This window comes from Bubalus bubalis, chromosome 24, assembly GCF_019923935.1.
Source record: "Bubalus bubalis isolate 160015118507 breed Murrah chromosome 24, NDDB_SH_1, whole genome shotgun sequence".
In the NCBI taxonomy this organism is placed as follows: Eukaryota; Metazoa; Chordata; class Mammalia; order Artiodactyla; family Bovidae; genus Bubalus; species Bubalus bubalis.
In genome coordinates, this window is record NC_059180.1 from 32,579,304 (window position 1) to 32,599,879 (window position 20,576).

Sequence of the window (20,576 nt, forward strand, 5' to 3'; positions counted from 1 at the left end):
ACATATGGGGGAAGCCTCAGGAGTCTCCTGGGACAGCAGTGCCATCTAGTGGCCACTTCCTGGGACAGCAGCACCATCCAGTGGCCGCGTCCCAGGACGGCAGCGCCATCTAGTGGCCATCATCCAGAAGCTCTTTCCTCCCCTGCTTCGTCCCTCCTCAGGGGAAATGCCGCCATCCTCTTTTACTGGAAGCTTTTCTCAATCCTGTCTTGGGGGCCAAGAGCCTGCCTGTGACACAGGCATCCCATCACTTGTCTTCTCTTCCCTGCTTCCAGCAGGCAGGCCCTGAGGCTTGGTGCAGTTATCTTGGAATAAAAAAGCTTTTGATCAAGTACAGAGGATTAGGAGCTAAATCAGGGTTTCACACCCTGGGCACTGTTGACATTTTGGGCTAACTACTCCTTTATTGCGGGGGGCTGTCCTGCATGTTGTAGGATTTTAACAGCATCACTGACCTCTACCCAGAGGCCAGTAGCACAGCTCCCCAGGAATGTCTCCAGATGCTGACAAATGTTCATTGGAGTACAGTCACCCCCAGCTGATGACCACTGACTTAATCTGCCTGGGCTGAAACCCCTTCTGGATTCCGGCCTTGCCAGAGCTGTGACCTGGGGCCAGCGAGTCAAACTCTCCGAGCATTATAAAGAGGGCACTGACAGCACCTGCCTCGCAGCGTGGCTGTTTCAGATGACGAGCCCGGGGCTCGGCAAGGGCAGGCAGAGGCTCCAAGTCACCCTCACCAGTGTGGCAGTGCAGCTGAAGCAGGCAGGCAGGGGCCAAAGCCACGCCCTGGCCACGTTCTTCCCCATCCTGCCGCTTCCAATGCTTATTCTGTTGGCTGTCTACTCAGTGACCCAAGCTCTTTAATAACAGGATATAAAGAAGACACGCAAATGCCCTCAGAACCACCCAGCAGAGGGGAGCCCTCTCTCAGCCCTGCACAGCACCCTACCATGCAGGGATTAAAAATGGCACTAGGGACTGAACTGTGTGCCCCCAAAACTCATGTGCTAAAACCCTAACCCCCAAAGGAACTGCATCTGGAGACAGAGGCTTTCAGGAGGTAAGTAAAGGTCACATGAGGTCAGAGGGTGGGGCCCTGACCCAAGAAGACTAGTGTCTTTACAAGAAAAGGAAGAGACATTAGAATCCTCTCTCCACCTGCACAGAGGAGAGAACATGTGAGGACATAAAGAGAGTGAGGCCCTGCAAACCAGGAAGACAGGCCTCCCCAGAAGTCAGCCCCGGCGCCATGATCGTGGACTGCCAGCACGAGCACTGTGAGAAACACATTTCTGTCATCTGAACCGCCCAGCCTGGGGCACGTGCTCTGGCAGCCCAAGCACACCAAGACACACGGTGAGCACAGACATTCTCAAAGCAACATGAAAACCACGGCACACAACGTGTAGCGACACCCAGCGGTGTGGAGGCCAGGGTCAGGACTGTCCTTACAAAGTGAGGTCTCGTGACTGATGTTCTCAAAGAGGATGTTTAGGGTCTGCAGCAGCTGAACGCACACGTAGCGGCCCGACTTCTGCCGCAGGATGTTCAAGAAGAAAACGAACATGTTCTTCTCCAGGAAGAAGCTGGGGAGAGAAGGGGACAGCATCAGTGGTCTTCCACACGTAGAAATGCGCGTCATCCTCTGGTTACACACCCAGCACATGTTGCGGAGCAGCCATGCCACACCACACGCATGGGCTTGGCTTCTGAGACACCCAGTTCCCACGACGCTGTATTCCACTCAGAGAAATGCAACCTTTCAGACTCTCTTCCTGGAATGTGGGAACAGTGCTGATTCTGGGAAGCGGTGAACTTCCAGATTTCGGACAGAGAGGGAAAGGTCCTTCCCAACTAAATGATGACACAGTGATCTATCTACGCTTCTAAAACCAACAAGCAGCCATTTTCCATCCACATTTTACAAGCTTAGTTTTCCCCACTAAGTCTCCTTCCTTAGCTTTCATAGCTCTGAGTGCTCACCAGCAACCTAGGAACCAGAATAATTCCCCGCAAAGGGGCATGAGGGTGCTGAATAGTCAAAGAGTTTGGGTGGTTTCTCAGCTGGCAAGTTGGTCATTTCCATATCTAGGGAATGAGAACTGAAAGGAAAGAGAAAGTGCTGATGTGGTCATGGGACACCAGCCAGCCCCCAGGCCTTTCTCTTCCTGCACAGACTATTTGCCTGCATGCAGGCTGGGGCCACTGACTTTGGGGGGCACACAATGGCTCTTTTAATCTTGAAATGGAGATCCCCTAATGCCTTTCTTTAAAGGAAGAAAATGTTTTTAGTTATGTTCTCCATATTTAAGCTAAGGGGCTTCCCTGGTGCCTCACTGGTAAAGAATCTTCTTGCCAATGCAGGAGACACAGGTTCAATCCCTGGGTCAGGAAGATCCCCTGGAGAAGGGAATGGCTACCCATTCCAGTGTGCCTGTCTGGAAAATCCCATGGACAGATGGGCCTGGTGGGCTACAATCCATGGGGTTACAAAGAGTCAGGCCTGACTTAGTGACTAAACAACAACAATTCAAGCTGAGACCAGGTCACCTCTCATCTAGGACGCTCAGGACGTCCTAGCCATCTCGTGGATCTGTTGTTGGCTCAGTCTTGGGGCCTCTCTCTTCCCACCACCATCAGCACCCTGCTGGCAGGACCATGGCCTGGCACTGGCTCGGGCCTGCAGACTTTCTGTCTGAACGGGCAGATGAATCAATAAATCTGACCTTAGAGGGACCCTAAATTCTTTCCCAAGGGAGTCTGTGTGCCAATAAATGCCATCCACAATGACCCCCAGAATATTTCCATCATTTGATGAGTCGTGTCTTCCTTTGCTTCAGGTTGTATAAAGCTGTGACTGCCAAGTGTCACCCCATAAGTTCACTGCAGCCCAATGACCAGCTTGGGAACTTGTCAATATGCCTGTACCTAGATCTTGTCCAGGGGTAGATTCCATATGTCTAGTGTGAAATTTGGGTGCCTGGATTTTTACAACCCCCTAGAGGCGTGAGGGGATCCTTGGGAAAGTGGCTAATTCTAGGGCTGGGGCAGGGAACATGCCAGATGAGCCTGGAGCACCACAGGGGACCAGAAAGTAAGGAAGTGCTCCAAAATCCAAAAGGACGGGGATGTGTCACAGGGACACAGAAAGCGACCTCAAAGAGCCCCCAGTGCTCAAAGCCGGAACAACGCCAGCACAAAATAAATCACAGAGCGCTGGGTTATCATCCAGAGTACAAAATAAACACTCATGAGTCCAACCTTGCAGATACTGTTTTTTTACAAATTGAAACCTTGTGTTGAGCAAGTGTGTTGACACCATTTTCCCAACAGCATTATTTCTTAATTGAGGTATGTATGCTGATTTTGCAGACACAAGGCTGCTGCACCCTTGACAGACTACAGAATGTTGCTGCTGCTAAGTCGCCTCAGTCATGTCCGACTCTGTGTGACCCCACAGACGGCAGCCCACCAGGCTCCCCCGTCCCTGGGATTCTCCAGGCAAGAACACTGGAGTGGGTTGCCATTTCCTTCTCCAATGCAGGAAAGTGAAAAGTGAAAGTGAAATCGCTCAGTCGTGCCTGACTCTTAGTGACCCCGTGGACTGCAGCCCACCAGGTTCCTCCGTCCATGGGAGTTTCCAGGCAAGAGTACTGGAGTGGGGTGCCATTGCCTTCTCCGACAGAATAGTGTGACCATAACTTATATGCACTGGGACTACCAAAAAAAATTCACATGACTCGCTTTACTGCACTATTCACCTTATTGAGGTGGCCTGGAACCAAACCTGCAAAATCGTCAAGAGATGTATATAAATAAATGACTGGATAGATTAATAAATGAGGAGAGGAGACAAATCTGCTATGCAGAAGAATTTCAAATATCGTCTATAGATTCGCCCTCCTTCGAGAAGGTGGAGCTTAATTCCCACACCCCCAGGAAGCTGGACTTAGTGACTCACTTTTGGAGACCAGTGTAGGGAAGGAGGAAAGAGTAACCTTGGGGTAGAAAACCCTGGCAGATAGCAGCTGCACCAAGTGATCCAGTTAACCCACCAGGGACCATGTGGCTGTCAGGAACAATGACATTCCGGGAGGGGAAGCGCACTTCCCCAGGAAGCACCCGTCCCCAAAACTTCCAGGCTCATCAGGAGAGAAACAGCATAGAAACCCAGACTGGGGGACATTCTACAAGACAGCTGGCCAGTCCTTCTCAAGACTATCAAGGTCATAAACAACAAGAGAAAATTGAACAATTGCCACAGACCACAGGACGCTGGGGAGACATAACAAGGAAGTGCACTGTGGCACCTGGATTGGGATCCCAGAGCAGAAAGAGGATGTTAATGGAAAAACTGGTGGATTCCAAATCAAGTCTGGAGTTGACATAATAGTGGTGTTTTGACAAATGATGTTAACAGGGGAACAGGGTGAGAGGTAAATGGAAACCTTCTGTGTAATCTAAAATCTAAAATTATCCAGAAACTTTAAAATGGATTAAAAACAAATTCTCTTGGGGCCTCTGCAGGGCAGTGATTTAAGAATAACGGCCTCTGAGAGCTCGGCAGTTTCTCTAAGATGACAAGTGGACTAAAAAAATCCCTTCTAGTACAGGTGACTCTCTGTTCGTTTCCAAGGCAAATCATTCAATATCACAGCAATCCAAGTCTATGCCCCAATCACAACTGCCAAAGAAGCTGAACAGTTCTATGAGGACCTACAAGACCTTCAAGAACTAACACCAGAAAAAGATGTTTTTTTCATCATAGGGGACTGGAATGCAAAAGCAGGAAGTCACGAGACACCTTGCAAGTTTGGCCTTGGAGTGCAAAATGAAGCAGGGCAAAGGCTAACAGAGTTTTGCCAACAGAACGCCCTGGTCACAGAAAACACCCTCTTTCAACAACACAAGAGACGACTCTACACATAGACATCACCAGATGGTCAATACTGAAATCAGATGAATTATATTCTTTGCAGTGGAAGATAGAGAAGCTCTATGCAGTCAGCAAAAACAAGACCTGGAGCTGACTGTCCTACAGATCATGAACTCCTTACTGCCAATACAGATCATGAACTACTTATTGAAGAAAGTAGGGAAAACCACTAGACCATTCAGGTATGACCTAAATTAAATCCCTTACGATTATACAGTGGAAGTGACAAATAGATTCAAAGGATTAGTCTGATAAGAGTGCCTGAAGATCTATGGATAGAGATTCATAACATTGTACAGGTGGTGATCAAAACCATCCCCAAGAAAAAGAAATGCAAAAAGGCAAAATGGTTGTCTGAGGAGGCCTTACAAATAGCTGTGAAAAGAAGAGAAGTGAAAGGCAAAGGAGAAAAGGGAAGATATGCCCATTTGAATGCAGAGTTCCAAAGAACAGCAAGGAGAGATAAGAAAGCCTTCCCAAGTGATCAATGCAAAGAAATAGAAGGAAACAATAGGATGGGAAAGACTAGAGATCTCTTCAAGAAAATTAGAGATACCAAGAGAACATTTCATGCAAAGCTGAGCACAATAAAGGACAGAATATGGACCTAACAGAAGTAGAAGATATTAAGAAGAGGTGGCAAGAAAACACAGAAGAACTATACAAAAAAGATCTTAATGACCCAGATAACCACGATGGTATGATCACTCACCTAGAGCCAGACATCCTAGAGTGCAAAGTCAAATGGGCATTAGGAAGCATCACTACGAACAAAGCTACTGGAGGTGATGGAATTCCAGCTGAGCTATTTGAAATCCTAAAAGATGATGCTGTGAAAGTGTTGCACTTACTATGCCAGCAAATTTGGAAAACTCAGCAATGGCCACAGGACTGGAAAAGGTCGATTTTCATTCCAATCCCAAAGAAAGGCAATGTCAAAGAATGTTCAAACTACCGCACAATTGCACTCATCTCATATGCTAGTAAGGAGAAAGCAATGGCACCCCACTCCAGTCCTCTTGCCCGGAAAATCCCGTGGACGGAGGAGCCCGGTGGGCCGCAGTCCACGGGGTCGCACAGAGTCGGACACGACTGAAGCGACTTAGCAGCAGCAGCTGCTAGCATATGCTAGTAAAGTAATGCTCAAAATTCTCCAAGCCAGGCTTCAACAGTACATGAACCAAGAAGTTCCAGATGCTCAAGCTGGTTTTAGGAAAGGCAGAGGAACCAGAGATCAAATTGTCAACATCCAATGGATCACAGAAAAAGCAAGCGAATTCCAGAAAAACACCTGCTTCTGCTTTACTGACTATACTAAAGCCTTTGACTGAGTGGATCACAACAAACTGGAAAATTCTTAAACAGATGGGAATACCAGACCACCTCACTTGCTTCCTGAGAAATCTGCATGCAGGTCAAGAAGCAACAGTTAGAACTGGTCATGGAATAATGGACTGGTTCAAAATCGGGAAAGGGGTACATCAAGGCTGTATATTGTCACCCGGCTTATTTAACTTATATGCAGAGTACACCATGCACATCAATAACCTCAGATATGCAGATGACACCACCCTTATGGCAGAAAGCAAAGAGAAATTAAAGAGCCTCTTGCTGAAAGTGAAAGAGGAGAGTGAAAAACCTGGCTTAAAACTCAACATTCAGAAAACGAAGATCATGGCATCCAGTCCTATCACTTCATGGCAAATAAATGGGGAAACCATGAAAACAGTGAGAAACTTTATTTTCTTGGGCTCCAAAATCACTGCAGATGGTAATTGGCAGCCATGAAATTAAAAGACGCTTGCTCCTTGGAAGAAAAGTTATGACTAACCTAGACAGCATATTAAAAAGTAGAGACATGACTTTGCTGACAAAGGTCCATCTAGTCAAGGCTATGGTTTTTTCCAGTAGTCATGTATGGATGTGAGAGTTGGACCATAAAGAAAGCTGAGCGCCAAAGAATTGATGCTTTTGAACTGTGGTGTTGGAGGAAACTCTTGAGAGTCCCTTGGACAGCAAGGAGATCCAACTAGTCCATCCTAAAGGAGATTAGTCCTAACTATCCATTGGAAGGACTGATGCTGAGGCTGGATACTCCAATATTCTGGCCACCTGATGTGAAGAACTGACTCACTAGAAAAGACCCTGATGCTGGAAAAGATTGAAGGAGGGAGAAGGGGATGACAGAGGATGAGATGGTTGGATGGCATCACTGACTCAATGGATATGAGTTTGAGCAAGCTCCAGGAGCTGGTGATGGACAGAGGACCCTGGTGTGCTGCAGTCCATGAGGTCGCAAAGAGTCGGATACGACTGAGCAACTGAACTGAACTGAGTAAAGATGACACGATTTCTCATCTTTAGCCCAAGCGTCTCTCTCATTTCCATAAACAGATACCAAGCAACCAACAAACAGTAAAGTCCCCACAGATCCTGAAAGGCAACTCGTCCTGCTTACAAGCAACACCTGTTTATTACCCAGGTTTTCCTTAGGGAACCCAAGCAGTGTCACAGGTCTGTATTTCACACAATTTGCATTTTCCACAAGTAGCTCCATCTGATGAAAACCTCACTGATGAAAACACAGAACCAGCCAGAAAATCAGAATATCTAATAAGGAAGCTGGGTTGGAAAGGGAACACCTGTATTTGTATTAAGTGGTTTTACTAAGTGGCCTCAATAGTTCCAATTGAGATTAGTTTATATAAAAATAAAATCTGTGTTTGATGGTTGTCACGACCCCAATCCTTCTGCATTCAGACGTTGGGACAGGTCTGTTGGGGAAAGCAGTTCATGGGTTACGGCCTTTGCTTCTTAATTATCCAGTAGGGGCACCTTCTAAAATGATCATTTGCTAATATTTCTTGAGTGCCTACTCTGTACCAGGCACTGGGCAAGGAACTTGCTCTCTCTCACTTAACGATGAGGAAACTGAGGCAGGCCTAAGCCTGTTCACCAAGGAAGTGTGAGAGTGAGGAGAAACCCCTCCATGGACTTTGGCTTCTTCACTTAGCAGCTGCGTGACCTTGAGCATAAACATCTGTGGGGGCGGGGATGAAGGTGGGCACGGCAGCAGGTCCTCCACCCTGGGGGAGCCGGGAGACCTCCTCATAGGAGGATCGTCCCATCATGAGCTCAGCACTGCGGCCAGCACCAGTGAGCACAATTGCCGCTAACCCTCAGTGTCCCCCACCCCCACCCTCACCCCAGGGAAGGGTCTTTTCAGTTCACTTGGAATCTAACACCCAAGACATTTTCTCTTTCCTTTGGGAGAGATAATCAGACATGACTTGGAAAATTATCCATGACATTTCCAGATTTCTCCAGGGACACTCATTTCCATAACTTGCCCATTTTCAGCAGGCATTTCTACAGCGTTTCAAGGACATTTGAGAGAGAGAGAGAGAGAAAAGGTGCAGGACCGAATTGGCGTCAAACCCTGACGTCACTGGGAATGACTCATGGCTCGCATTTAGAAAAACATGCAAAGGGAGAAGAAGGATCAGAAAACAGACACCCTTACTCAAACACAGAGCTGTCATTCTGGTCCCCCCAGATGAGGATCTCGGTGATGGACCGGATGGTCTCCACCAGTAGGTTCCTGTTCTGCTCTGTGACGGTGGTGTTCTTGGTCAACACGTGGTACAGGTACCTGAGAGGAAGGGAAGAAAGGAGAACTCAAGGTGACCGCTGAAACGGAAGCCAGGCCCAGGGACCATGAGTGGTGTGTTATCAACAGTTTGGCTGGGTGTTTTTCAGACTCGGTGGTCAGCACAATTCCCATTCAGAGGAGACGTAACTCACCACCCGAGAATAAAGGCAGACGACACTTCGAACTGTTACATAACCAGCAACTTATCAACCCGAACCGAGGCAAGACTGCCAAGCTTTTGAAGACAGGCATGTTCACACTCCAGTGTGGGCAAGAGAATGGCCTCGACAGCGGGACAAAGCAGGGACAGAGCCCACCAGAGACTCAAGTGCAGGGGCGCAGAAGGAAGGCCAGGCAACGGCCTTTTTCACACTCTTAGGTGGTTCTGAGGCCGCTGGAACCAATGGAGATGCACAGCTCAGCGCCAAACGCCTAAGAGCTGCTGTCTGGCTGCTGCAGAGATGAGACCTGGAGTCACAGGTCAGGGAGGATGGGGCCCAGAGCCAGCGGCTGGGGCACAAATCACAAGCCACCATGATCGCCCCTGGAATGCCCTAATCCCCCTGCGCAGGACTGATGGCTCAGATGAAGTGGGTGGCCTGCAGTTCAAGGGCAGTGCTCTTACCCACTGTGTGCAGCTGGAAGTGGAGTGGACTCGAGGGGTAATGACGAGGTACCTCACCCACCCACACGTGCAGAGACCAGAGGCCCGGCCTCATCCTGGCGGGCAAGAGAATTGCAGAGGCCATTCCTGAGCAGCGCGGGGACCAGCAGCCTGGCCGACACCCTGAGAGTGCTGCCTGGGTCAGCTTTCAAGAGAGCGTCTCCCAGGCCCGCAGACTGAGGCCAGTTCAGCTTGCCAAGGTCCTAACCAACCAGCAAACTCTTCAGTCTTCAGTTTGCTGGTCAAAACCCAGCTCAGTCACCTCTAGGTGAAGCCTTCTTCAAGAACCTCCCTCCCGCTCTCCTGCCCAAGGGGATTTGCTTGCTCCCTCCTCTCTGGCACCTCTGTACCCAGATGCATTTGCTGCTTCACAGACCACTAAGATTTGCAGTGATCTGCCTCCTTCACGAAACCTGAGTTCCCTGAGGTCAGGAACATCATCTTACTGATCCTGGTGACCCCAAAAGACTCCAGAATGTCCGATACACTGTAGGTGCTCAATATGTGGTGAATGGGAGTAGGGGGCCCATTTTCACAGATAAAAGGTAGATCAGAGTACACAAGACAAAATATAGTCAAGGAGTTAAACACAGCAAGTAATGGCAAAGAGCAGTAGTGAAGAGTTCAAACTTTCGGCCCCAACAGAGAGACCTGGGCTTGATTCCTGGCCCTGTCGCCTGCTGCGCGTGGCCTTCCATGAGGCATTTCACTTCTCTGGGGCCCGGGGTCTACAGCAGTCAAGGCCTCCTTGCTGGATTGTTCCAGAGATTCTGTGATGACACGCTGAAAAAGCCAAGCCCTGCGCCTGGCACATGGAAAGTGCTCACAGGAGGCAGGGCTACCGGCTACTGCCATTACCACCCTGTGGTTGTTCTGGGGAGGGCCATTGTTAAAACCATTATTTAAACTCTAAAAGGAATACTCCACGAACACAGGAAGGACAGACAGGCTGGATCCACACAAAGGGAGGACTTCACGGCAGGAGTTATAAGAAGGTCCAGAGAAACCAGAGCAGGAAGTGGGGAGTCTGGTATGAGCTGGGTGACATCAAGCAAGCGACTTATTCTGTGTATCTCAGTTATCTCACCTGTAAAATGGGAGCAGCACCAGCATGTGAATCCTTTAGCACCTATTATGGTGTCTTAGGAACAACCAAGTTAAAAGGTAGATAACTAACCTGGCAGTTCCCACGCATGACACGAGTGCCAGCTAGTACTGTCGTTATCATTGCCTTCACCAAATAATCCCTGAAAGAAATTCTAGTAACTATGAGGAGGCCCTTACAGACAAACCCAGCGTGAGGGTGGGTGTTAAGTTCTCAAAAGAGGCTTCTCGGCACTCCCACGTGCGGTGCATGGCCTGCATGACTGGCCCTGTGTGCAGGCGGGCCTTCCTGTGACCCTCATACTCGCAGTAGCTTGCTAGCAACGCACAGGCCAGGAAGGGACCTGAGGGGCACTCAGCAGCTCATCCACAGCCGGGGGGGCAGAAGCTGTCTGAGGGCTCCAGCCCACCCCACACCTCCGCAGACCTTGCGGCTCTCTGCCTTTCTCAGTGGCGCCATCTGCTGGCAAGTGGTGATGCAGCACCAGGGTCTCACATGACCATGACTGAAGGTGGGTGTCTTTTCACATGTTCAGAGCCATCTAAATATTCTCCTTTGTGAGGTGCCTGTGCGAGTTTTTTGCACACTTTTTACTAGGTAGAGAACCTTTTTTCTTATTAATTTGATGGAGTTTATGCATTCTTAATACAAAACCCTTACTGGATACATGAAAGTGAAGTCAAGTGAAGTCACTCAGTCGTGTCCAACTCTTTGTGACCCTATGGACTGTAGCCCGCCAGCCTCCTCTTCCATGGGATTTTCCAGGCAAGAACACTGGAGTGGGTTGCCATGTCCTTCTCCAGGGGATCTTCCGGACCCAGGGATCGAACCTGGGTCTCCCGCATTGCAGGCAAACGCTTTACCCTCTGAGCCACCGGGCAAGCCCCTACTGGATATATACCTATGGCAAATGTTTTCTCTGAACGCAGCTTTTCACTTTCTTTTTCTTTTTCACTCTCTTTTCACTCTTTTCACACCTTTTCACTCTCTTTACAGTGGTCTTTTGATGAGGAAAACTTTCACATTTTAACGTGATCCAATTTATCAATCTTTCCCTTGGATAGTGCTTTTTGTATCCACCTGAAGGAATCCTTACCTACCCCAAGGTCATGAAGAAATACTGTTTTTTTCTTTTAAAAAGGTATTGTTTTACCTTTCACATTCTGACTTAGAGCACACCTGAAACTCACTTTTCTGTATAGCGTAAGATATTAGCCAAAATTCATTTTTCCCATACGGCGATCTAGTTGATTCCGCATCATATACTGAAAACGTCCTCATTTCTCCAAAGACACCAATGTCGACTTTGCCGTTAATCAGGCGACCACTTGGGACTCTTTCTGGATGCTCTAGTTCTGCTGATCTGTTTGTTTACCTTTGTGCCAACACCATGCTATCTGATCACTGAAGCCTTATAATAAATCTTGCAATGTGATGTCTTCCAACTTCTTCCCTTTTTTTTCCCATTACTATATTGGCTATTCTTGCCCCTTTGAATTTCCATATACATTTTAAAATCACCTTCTCAATTTCCACAAAAAAATCTGCTAAGGTTTCCTTTAAGACTGCCCTAAATCTCTAGCTAAATAGGGAGAGAACTGACATCTTTTTGAAAGTGTAACGTGATGACATTTACATTTCCTTCAAGGTTTGCTGGATGGGGGCTTGCGCATCTTTTGTTAGATTTATTCCTAGGTATTTGATGGGTTTTTTGATGCTGTGTAAATGGGAGTGTTTTAAAATATTCATTTTCTAAATGTTTGTTGTTGGTGGATGCAAACACCCACCAGATCTCAAGCTCTAAATTCCCACTGCCGCTGGTTCATTCTTTTGCCACCACAACGCCCAAGCACACTGTTTCAGGTCACGTCTTAGGGAGAGCCCCTCGATATATGTCTGCTTAAATGTGGTGAGGGGAAACAAGAAAGCTGAATGGATGAAAGGTTAATATTTTAATGTTACATCTAATTCCAGAGCTTTGGAAGATCAAATAATTCAACCACCTCAGAAACACTAATACAATATTAACACAATAACTTTCTGGTTTTAAACATAACACTATTTTAGAAAGATTGGAAACTTCAACAACAAAGAGAGAGATGACCACTGCTGGAGTTGCAGTGTATTTCCTTGGGTCTTTTTCTTTGCTATGTAATCTACACTCTTGAGCTCACGTGTGCTTGTGTGCTAAGCCGCTTTGGTCGCGTCCAGCTCTTTGCGACCCTATATTCCAACTCTTTGTGACACTATGCTCCGACTCTTTGCGACCCTACGTACTGCAGCCCCTGCCAGGCTCCTCTGTCCACGAGATACTTGAGCTCATGTGTGCGTGTGTGCTAAGCCGCTTCAGTTGCATCCGGCTCTTTGAGACCCTATGTTCTAGAGCCCCTACCAGGCTCCTCTGTCCATGAGATACTTGAGCTGATGCTGTATGTCTGTTACCATGTCCATCTTTCTTCCCGCCTCCGGCTAAAATAAAACCATTTCTGTTACTGGTACCTGTTCACAAGCGTCAGTAGTGGCTACAGAGCACACCACTGAAAGGACAACACAGCAGCCATTTTACCCTGAGCCTCAGAAAGGAACAACAGTGTTATGATATCACCACAACATCCCCACCTGCAAGGCTGCTGTTCTGTGTATATCAGTTTCGAAGGACAGAGTGACAGATTTTTCTCTTACAATGATAATGACTGTTACGACAACAGTCTCTCTCAAACTCTGTGTGTGTGTCCATTTTAACCACCATCATCACAGAGACAGTCGCAGCCTCCTACTGCCAGGTCTCCATTCCGAGGGCCTCAGATGAGCTCACTCATAAACCCGTACAACAATCCTGCCAGGCTGATGCCCTGGAGCCCAGGATCCGCCCGGAGTCCCAACACAGGGACAGGGCGCCCAGGCAGTGAGCCCACATTTATAACCATCGTAATGCAGAAGATGCAAACAATGACGTAAACGCTTTTATTAGTCAAGCATTTCCATGAAGTGATGAATGCCTAGCACCCAAGACATACACAACAAACCAAAAAGGCATGGCCACATGTATCCGATCTTAAGAGAAGTCCTTATCATGGGCCCTTATGCCACTTCTCCGGAAAACAGCCAGCATTATCATGTCTCCAGCAGAAATTCTGCAGAAATGTAGAGTCTCAATTTCAAACTTTCGCACAGGAGCCAACTCTACTCTGAGAGACAAGCTGGAATTCGAAATGCCTGGAGACAGAAACACGGCAGCCTGTTACCAGCGTACATGCCACACACCAGGCTCATCCCCAAGGACTCCGACGGAGACAGATCCCTCCTCCACGGACCCTGCTTCCTCAAGAGACTCACTTATTTTCCAAGTCAAACCATCACAGTAAATAATAATTATATCCACTTCAGAGGCAGACGTACTAAGTTGAAGTTCATACAAGTTTTATGACTTGTATCATGCACTGCAAGGAAATCAAACCAGTCGATCCTAAAGGAAATCAACCTTGAATATTCAATGGAAGGAATGATGCTGAAGTTGAAGCTCCAATACTCTGGCCACCTGGTTTGAAGAGCCAACTCATTGGAAAAGACCCTGATGCTGGGAAAGACTGAAGGCAAAAGGAGAAGGGGGTGACAGAGGATGAGATGGCTAGATAGCATCACCAACTCAATGGACATGAATTTGAGCAAACTCCAGGAGAAAGAGAAGGACAGAGGATCTCGGCGTGCTGCAGTCCATGGGGTCACAGAGTCACACGTGACTTAGCAACTGAACAAGCACCATGCACTTACGTGTCAGTTACCGTGAGAGGAAGGATAGGGCCTGGGCGGGGCTAGGAATCTACTTCCCCAAAGCACACCCCATCCCCCAGATAACAATGTCTGGGGTGGGAGGACATGGAGCCTGGGGCTGTTTGGCCTCTTCAGCACCAGGGCAGACACTTCCCAGAGGGTTCCATTCTGTGTCCTGAAAACCTCCACTTGGTCAGCATCCAGCCCTCTGGCCAGCAGGGCAAGGAGAAGCTACAGGCAGGGTGGACGCAGGCTAGAAGATTAGGAGAAGGTGTCACAGGCGGTGCCTCTCCCAGTGAATCACTTCTGAAAGATGTCAAACTGGGCCGGCAAGTGAGGCCAGGTCTGAGATGCCAGGGAGCATTTAACCCTAGAAAAAGTCACAGCTCCAGCCCAGGCCCTGTGCCCAAACAGGCAAGAGCAAACTGTTGTTAAGAAAAGGCAGGCCACAGAGTAATGGAAATAAAAGCAAAAATAAACAAACGGGACCTAATTAAACTTAAAAGCTTTTGCACAACAAAGGAAACTAGAAGCAAGGTAAAAAGACAGCCTTCAGAATGGGAGAAAATAATAGCAAATGAAGCAACTGACAAAGAATTAATCTCAAAAATATACAAGCAGCTCATGCAACTCAATACCAGAAAAATAAACGAACCAAAAAACGGGCCAAAGAACTAAACAGACATTTTTCAAAAGAAGACATACAGATGGCTAACAAACACATGAAAAGATGCTCAACATCACTCATTATCGGAGAAACGCAAATCAAAACCACAATGAGGTGCCATCTCAGGCCAGTCAGAATGGCTGCTATCAAAAAGTCTACAACAATAAATGCTGGAGAGAGTGCGGAGAAAAGGGAACACTCTTACCCTGCTGGTGGGAATGCAAACTAGTACAGCCACTATGGAGAACAGTGTAGAGATTCCCTAAAAAACTGGAAATAGAACTGCCATCAGTTCAGTTCAGTCGCTCAGTCGTGTCCCACTCTTTGCGACCCCATGAATCGCAGCACGCCAGGCCTCCCTGTCCATCACCAACTCCCGGAGTTCACTCAAACTCACATCGATCGAGTCAGTGATCCCATCCAGCCATCTCATCCTCCGTCATCCCCCTTCTCCTCCTGCCCCCAATCCCTCCCAGCATCAGGGTCTTTTCCAATGAGTCAACTCTTCGCATGAGGTGGCCAAAGTATTGGAGTTTCAGCTTCAGCATTAGTCCTTCCAAAGAACACCCAGGACTGATCTCCTTTAGGATGGACTGGTTGGATTTCCTTGCAGTCCAAGGGACTCTCAAGAGTCTTCTCCAACACCACAGTTCAAAAGCATCAAATCTTTGGTGCTCAGCTTTCTCTGTAGTCCAACTCTCACATCCATACATGACCACTGGAAAAACCACAGCCTTGACTAGATGGACCTTTGTTGCAAAGTAATGTCTCTGCTTTTGAATATGTTGTCTAGGTTGGTCATAACTTTCCTTCCAAGGAGTAAGCGTCTTTTAATTTCATGGCTGCAGTCACCATCTGCAGTGATTTTGGAGCCCCCCAAAATAAAGTCTGACACTATTTCCACTGTTTCCCGATCTATCTGCCATGAAGTGATGGGGCCAGATGCCATGATTTTAGTTTTCTGAATGTTGAGCTTTAAGCCAACTTTTTCACTCTCCCCTTTCACTTTCATCAACAGGCTTTTCAGTTCCTCTTCACTTTCTGCCATAAGGGTGGTGTCATCTGCCATACAACCCAGCAATCCCACTGCTGGGCATACACACCGAGGAAACCAGAACTGAAAGAGACACATGTACCCCAATGTTCATCGCAGCACTGTTTACAATAGCAAGGACATGGAAGGGACCTAGATGTCCATCAGCAGATGAATGGATAAGAAAGCTGTGGTACATATACACAATGGAGTATTACTCAGCCATTAAAAAGAACACATTTGAATCAGTTCTAATGAGGTGGATGAAACTTGAGCCTATTATACAGAGTGAACTAAGTCAGAAAGAGAAACACCAATACGGTATATTAACACATATAAATGGAATTTAGAAAGATGGTAACGATGACCCTATACATGAGACAGCAAAAGAGACACAGATGTAAAGAACAGACTTTTGGACTCTGTGGGGAAAGCGAGGGTGTGATGATTTGAGAGAATAGCGATGAAACATGTATATTACCATATGTGAAATAGATGACCAGTCCAAGTTCGATGCATGAAGCAGGGCACTCAAAGCTGGTGCACTTGGATAACCCTGAGGGATGGGATGGGGAGGGAGTGGGAGGGGGGTTTGGGATGGGGTGGGGGGTCACATGTACACCCGTGGCTGATTCATGTCAATGTATGGCAAAACCACCACAATATTATAAAGTAATTAGCCTCCTATTAAAATTAATTAATTAAAAAAAAAACAAGAGGAGGCAGGCCAGCACTTGCCTCTTTTGTACGTCCTATGACAAACTCCTGCTGATCTTTTACTGTGTGCCAGGCCCTGTCCTGGCATCTGACAACTCCCCTGGGGAACAAGCCGCCCGGGTCTCTGTCCCCCTGAGGCTCACGGTCAAATTTGGGAGAAACAAACACACACATATTCAAGATCATTTCCAACCGTGAAAGGACACACCTGAGGAACCCGGGCCAGGCGTGCTGGGGATCTAACTCACAGCTGAGATCTGACATCCAGCCTGAAGCGCCCAGAGCACCTCCAGCTGGTCGAACCTTTGGCGATGAGAAGCTTGCATAATGTGCTGAGTGGGACAGCGGAGGCGAGAGCAGGAGAAGTCAGAGAGGGCGGGAACATCTTGTTGGCTGAAGTCACCAGAGCGACTGTTATGGAGGAATTAGTGAGATCTGTGGGGGTTCCTTTTTTCACGGTTGTGCCACGTGGCTCACTGTGAGTTCCCTGATCAGGGACTGAACCCAGGGCGTGGCAGTACTAGTGCAGAGTCCTACTGACAGGCATGGGAGAGAGCACAGTGCAGACAGGTGAGGGGTGTGTAAGAGTCAGTGAGAGAAGAGCCGTCAGCGTGAAAAGGCCCGAGAAACATCCCTGGGTTATGGCCGTGCTACCCTCACTGACTGTCCGTAGGAGACAGCAGGCGTCCTGAGGGTGTGCCCCTCCAGCTCGGCCTCCAAACTCAGGCCAGACCAGAGCACGCAGCTCCCCGCTTGCTCTCAGCCTAGTGTCCAGATTCCTCAGCAGGACCTGGGCTCTGTGGCCTCTCCCGTCCCACGGCTCTGCACTCGGGTCCTCTACCCCGTCTTGCCCTGACTGCTCCCCTCACCTAACAGCCTGCCTCCCTGCCGCAGGCTTCCCAGACGCTGCATCCTCTGCCTGCAGCATCCCCACTTCCAGCCCCTGACTGCCTGGAACAACCGCTCATCCTTTACATCTCCACGTAAACCGCTGTCTGCCTACCGAGGATGCTCCTGGCTCGCCAGCCAGGGTTAGAGGGTCTCCATCTATGCTCCCAAGCTGGACAGGTGGGCACGGAGCCTGGAGCACTCAGAAGGCCTGGAGGAACTTTAGACCTGACACCAACAGGTGCCTCAAAGAGTGATATGATGAGTACAATATTCTGAGAAAATGAATCTGGCTATACAGCGCCCCGAGCTCTGAAAATAATCTGCACAATCTTAGGCAAAAGTTGAACATACCAAGAACAGGTGAACGTCTGCCTGCTGGGCGTCCATTCCTCTTCTTCATTTGCCGGTGCTGAACCATCCCTTTCTCTCATTCTCTGCCCACTGGCCTGGAAGGAGCTGATGCCACCCTGACTCCAGGGAAGGGCCTAGTAGAGCACCCATGCCCCCGCCACAGTGACTGACTCAGGGACAGGCAGGAGACCCCAGGTCGGTGCAACGATGCTCACTTCCAGACTTCTGCCGGAAGCATTAAGAAAAGAAGCTTGCTTTTTCGCAGGGGTTGCCAAGCTGATTGGATGTAATGGAGCATTCTGAGAATGACACCAACCGAGAAGAAAGCAGAGACAAGAGGTGGGAAGAAGCACATACTGACAACTTCGTCTGAACACCCAGACTCAGCCACAGCTTAGCTAGGACAGTGTGTTCAGTGGCAAGAGTCAATCAGATCCATCTGGGGCTGAAGGTGATTCCAGAGGGGCTTCCATCATTTGCAACCAAGAATCTTAACCCAGACCCAAAGGAGATCAGAGTTAAGGCAACGACCCAACCCAACAACAAGAAAGTTCCAGCCGTTTGTGGACTTGCAGTCCCTAGTGAAGGGGATGCCTCAGTATCGATCAGGCAACTCCATCAGCCAAGGTTCTGCTCGTCCATGTGATAGCCTTGCCATTGGTCTGGCCGATAAACCCCCCATGATGTGCAGCAAGCCACTTCTTACTATTTCAATCTGCCTCAACTAAACCACTAACTCCATTCAGTAGACAAAGACCACAGTACACAGCTTTCCACTATTTAGCAGAAGTAAAACCCTATCTTACAAGAAAAATTTGTTCTCCAGTTTGAAAGCTAGGAATGTTATGAATAATGTGGTTCAGAAAAGGTTTCCAGGTCTCTGTACTATCTTCTAAATTGTTCTGTACATTTCAAACTTCTCTTAAAAGTAAAGTCTATTTTAAAAAGGGGGGTGGGGAGGGCTTCCCTGGTGGCACAGTGGCTAAGAATCTGCCTGGGAAGATCCCACATGCCACGGGGCAACTAAGCTCCTGCACCACAACTCCTGAGCCTGCATTCCAGAGCCCTCAAGCTGCAACTACAGAGCCTGTGCGTCACAGCTACTGAAGCCTGCGTGCCCTAGAGCCTGAAGCTACTGGGCCGGCACCCCAGAGCCCATGCTCCACAAGGAGAGAGGCCACCGCAATGAGAAGCCCGCGCACCGCAACTAGAGAGTAGCCCCCAATCACCGCAGCTAGAGAAAAGCCCATGCAGCAACGAAGACCCAGCACAGTAAAAAATAAACACTAAAAAAAAAAAAGGAAGCCTGTTCCCAGATGCTTTGTGTGCCCCCCCCGGCAAACTGTCCTTCTGAATTCATTTCAGTATCTTAATTTCTCTACCCGCACTGCCCCAGGTCAGGGCAAGAGTGCATTAGGAACTGTCACCTGTGGAGTGACCGATCACTGGTGGAGTGACCGATGCGTACTGGTTGCCGAGGACTTTCCCGGCCTTAGCACCGAAAGCGCCACGTCCTGGGAAACCCCTCAGTCCAGGCCCCCGGGATGGTTTGTCACCCTGTGTATCAGATGAAGCCTTGTTCTGCCTCGAGCCTTGTGTCCTGTAACTGCTGCCCCACCTCCACACTCCAGATACCCCAGGCCCCCCTCCCACATCCTGCAGCCCCACGTGGGGCTCCTGCTTGTCCCTGACTGCTCTACTCTGGCTGCCTCTCCCAGAGAGCACCCAAGAAGGGTTCCCCCAGAGCCCTGAACCCACAGCGACCCCCGCACTTGTCAAACCACAGTCACTGGCTCTCTGTCTTCCCCACCAGCCTGAGAGCTTCCTCGGGAAATGGGCTGTTCTGTGCCCAAGTGCTGTTTATGGCACTGTTTACAGCATTCTTTCCCAGGTCATTTTGGGATCTTCTAAGCCCCCCTCCAATACACAGATCGGCAGGTTCTTCAGGCTATAATATGGATTAAGCTGATCTGCCCGATCCAGGGCAGGCAACTCAGGTTTCCAAAAAGCACCCCACAGGCGCTGTGACCTAAACAATGAACCTGGGCAGTTCCTGGGATACTTCAAAGGAACCCGAATCCTTTATCATTCCCTGGTTGGCCAGACTGCCAAGATGCCCCATTGGGCAGTGAGACTCAGCCAGGTTGAAAGTCTTCCCAAACTGACTTTTAGGATTTTTACTCAAAAAGACAGCATAATGAGTGCAAACCCTGAAGTCAAATCCTGGCTTTGATGCTTTTCAGCTGTTGTCACCATGGGTAAGTGACTTAACATCTTCGGACCTTAGTTTCCACTCTAGAAAATGGAAACAATAATACTTCCAACAACTCATAAGACTTGTGAGGACTAAAGGAAATAACACACAGGAAGTCCTTAACAAGCACCTGGCGCTGAACATGCCTTCGATAATCACCAAAGTAATTTAAAAGGGCTCAAGTCAGGCAGAGTTAGGCGAGAGCCCGCAGGCACCTGGGTGCTGGCAACATGCCCAACCTCCCTTAGCTAACCCCCACCCCTTCTCAGCCTCATCCACCCAGCGCCTAAATTCCTGAAATCCTTAAGCCTCTCCCTTTCCCGTCCAGCTGCCCTCCCATCTAAGACTCCAGCCTCCCTACACAGCCCCATCTTTGTCCCTGGCCTCTCTCCTCCCCATGGCCTCTTTCATCCCAACCCCACAAAACCATTCCTCGCTACGTAATGACTCCTCCTGACTCCCACTCTTTGAGACCTACAAATATTTATTAAGTGCCTGCTCCCTGCTAGAAAGGCACAGCTGAGAATTACGG

At 48.6% G+C, this 20,576-nt stretch overlaps 1 protein-coding gene across 9 annotated transcripts in view; it reads right to left on the minus strand.

Annotated features, from left to right (window-relative positions):
• CLEC16A (C-type lectin domain containing 16A) overlaps nt 1-20,576 on the minus strand; it is a 233,291-nt gene that overhangs the window by 210,904 nt on the left and 1,811 nt on the right. For 8 of the 9 annotated variants that reach the window (XM_044935684.2, XM_025275226.3, XM_044935683.2 and 5 more), the window contains exons 2-3: nt 8,463-8,591; nt 1,456-1,589 (exon numbers count right to left, since the gene is read on the minus strand). In XM_044935684.2, the coding sequence (XP_044791619.2) occupies nt 1,456-1,589; nt 8,463-8,591 (263 nt within the window). The remainder of the gene's footprint in view (nt 1-1,455; nt 1,590-8,462; nt 8,592-20,576) is intronic. The other variant, XM_044935686.2, reaches the window with a different exon arrangement.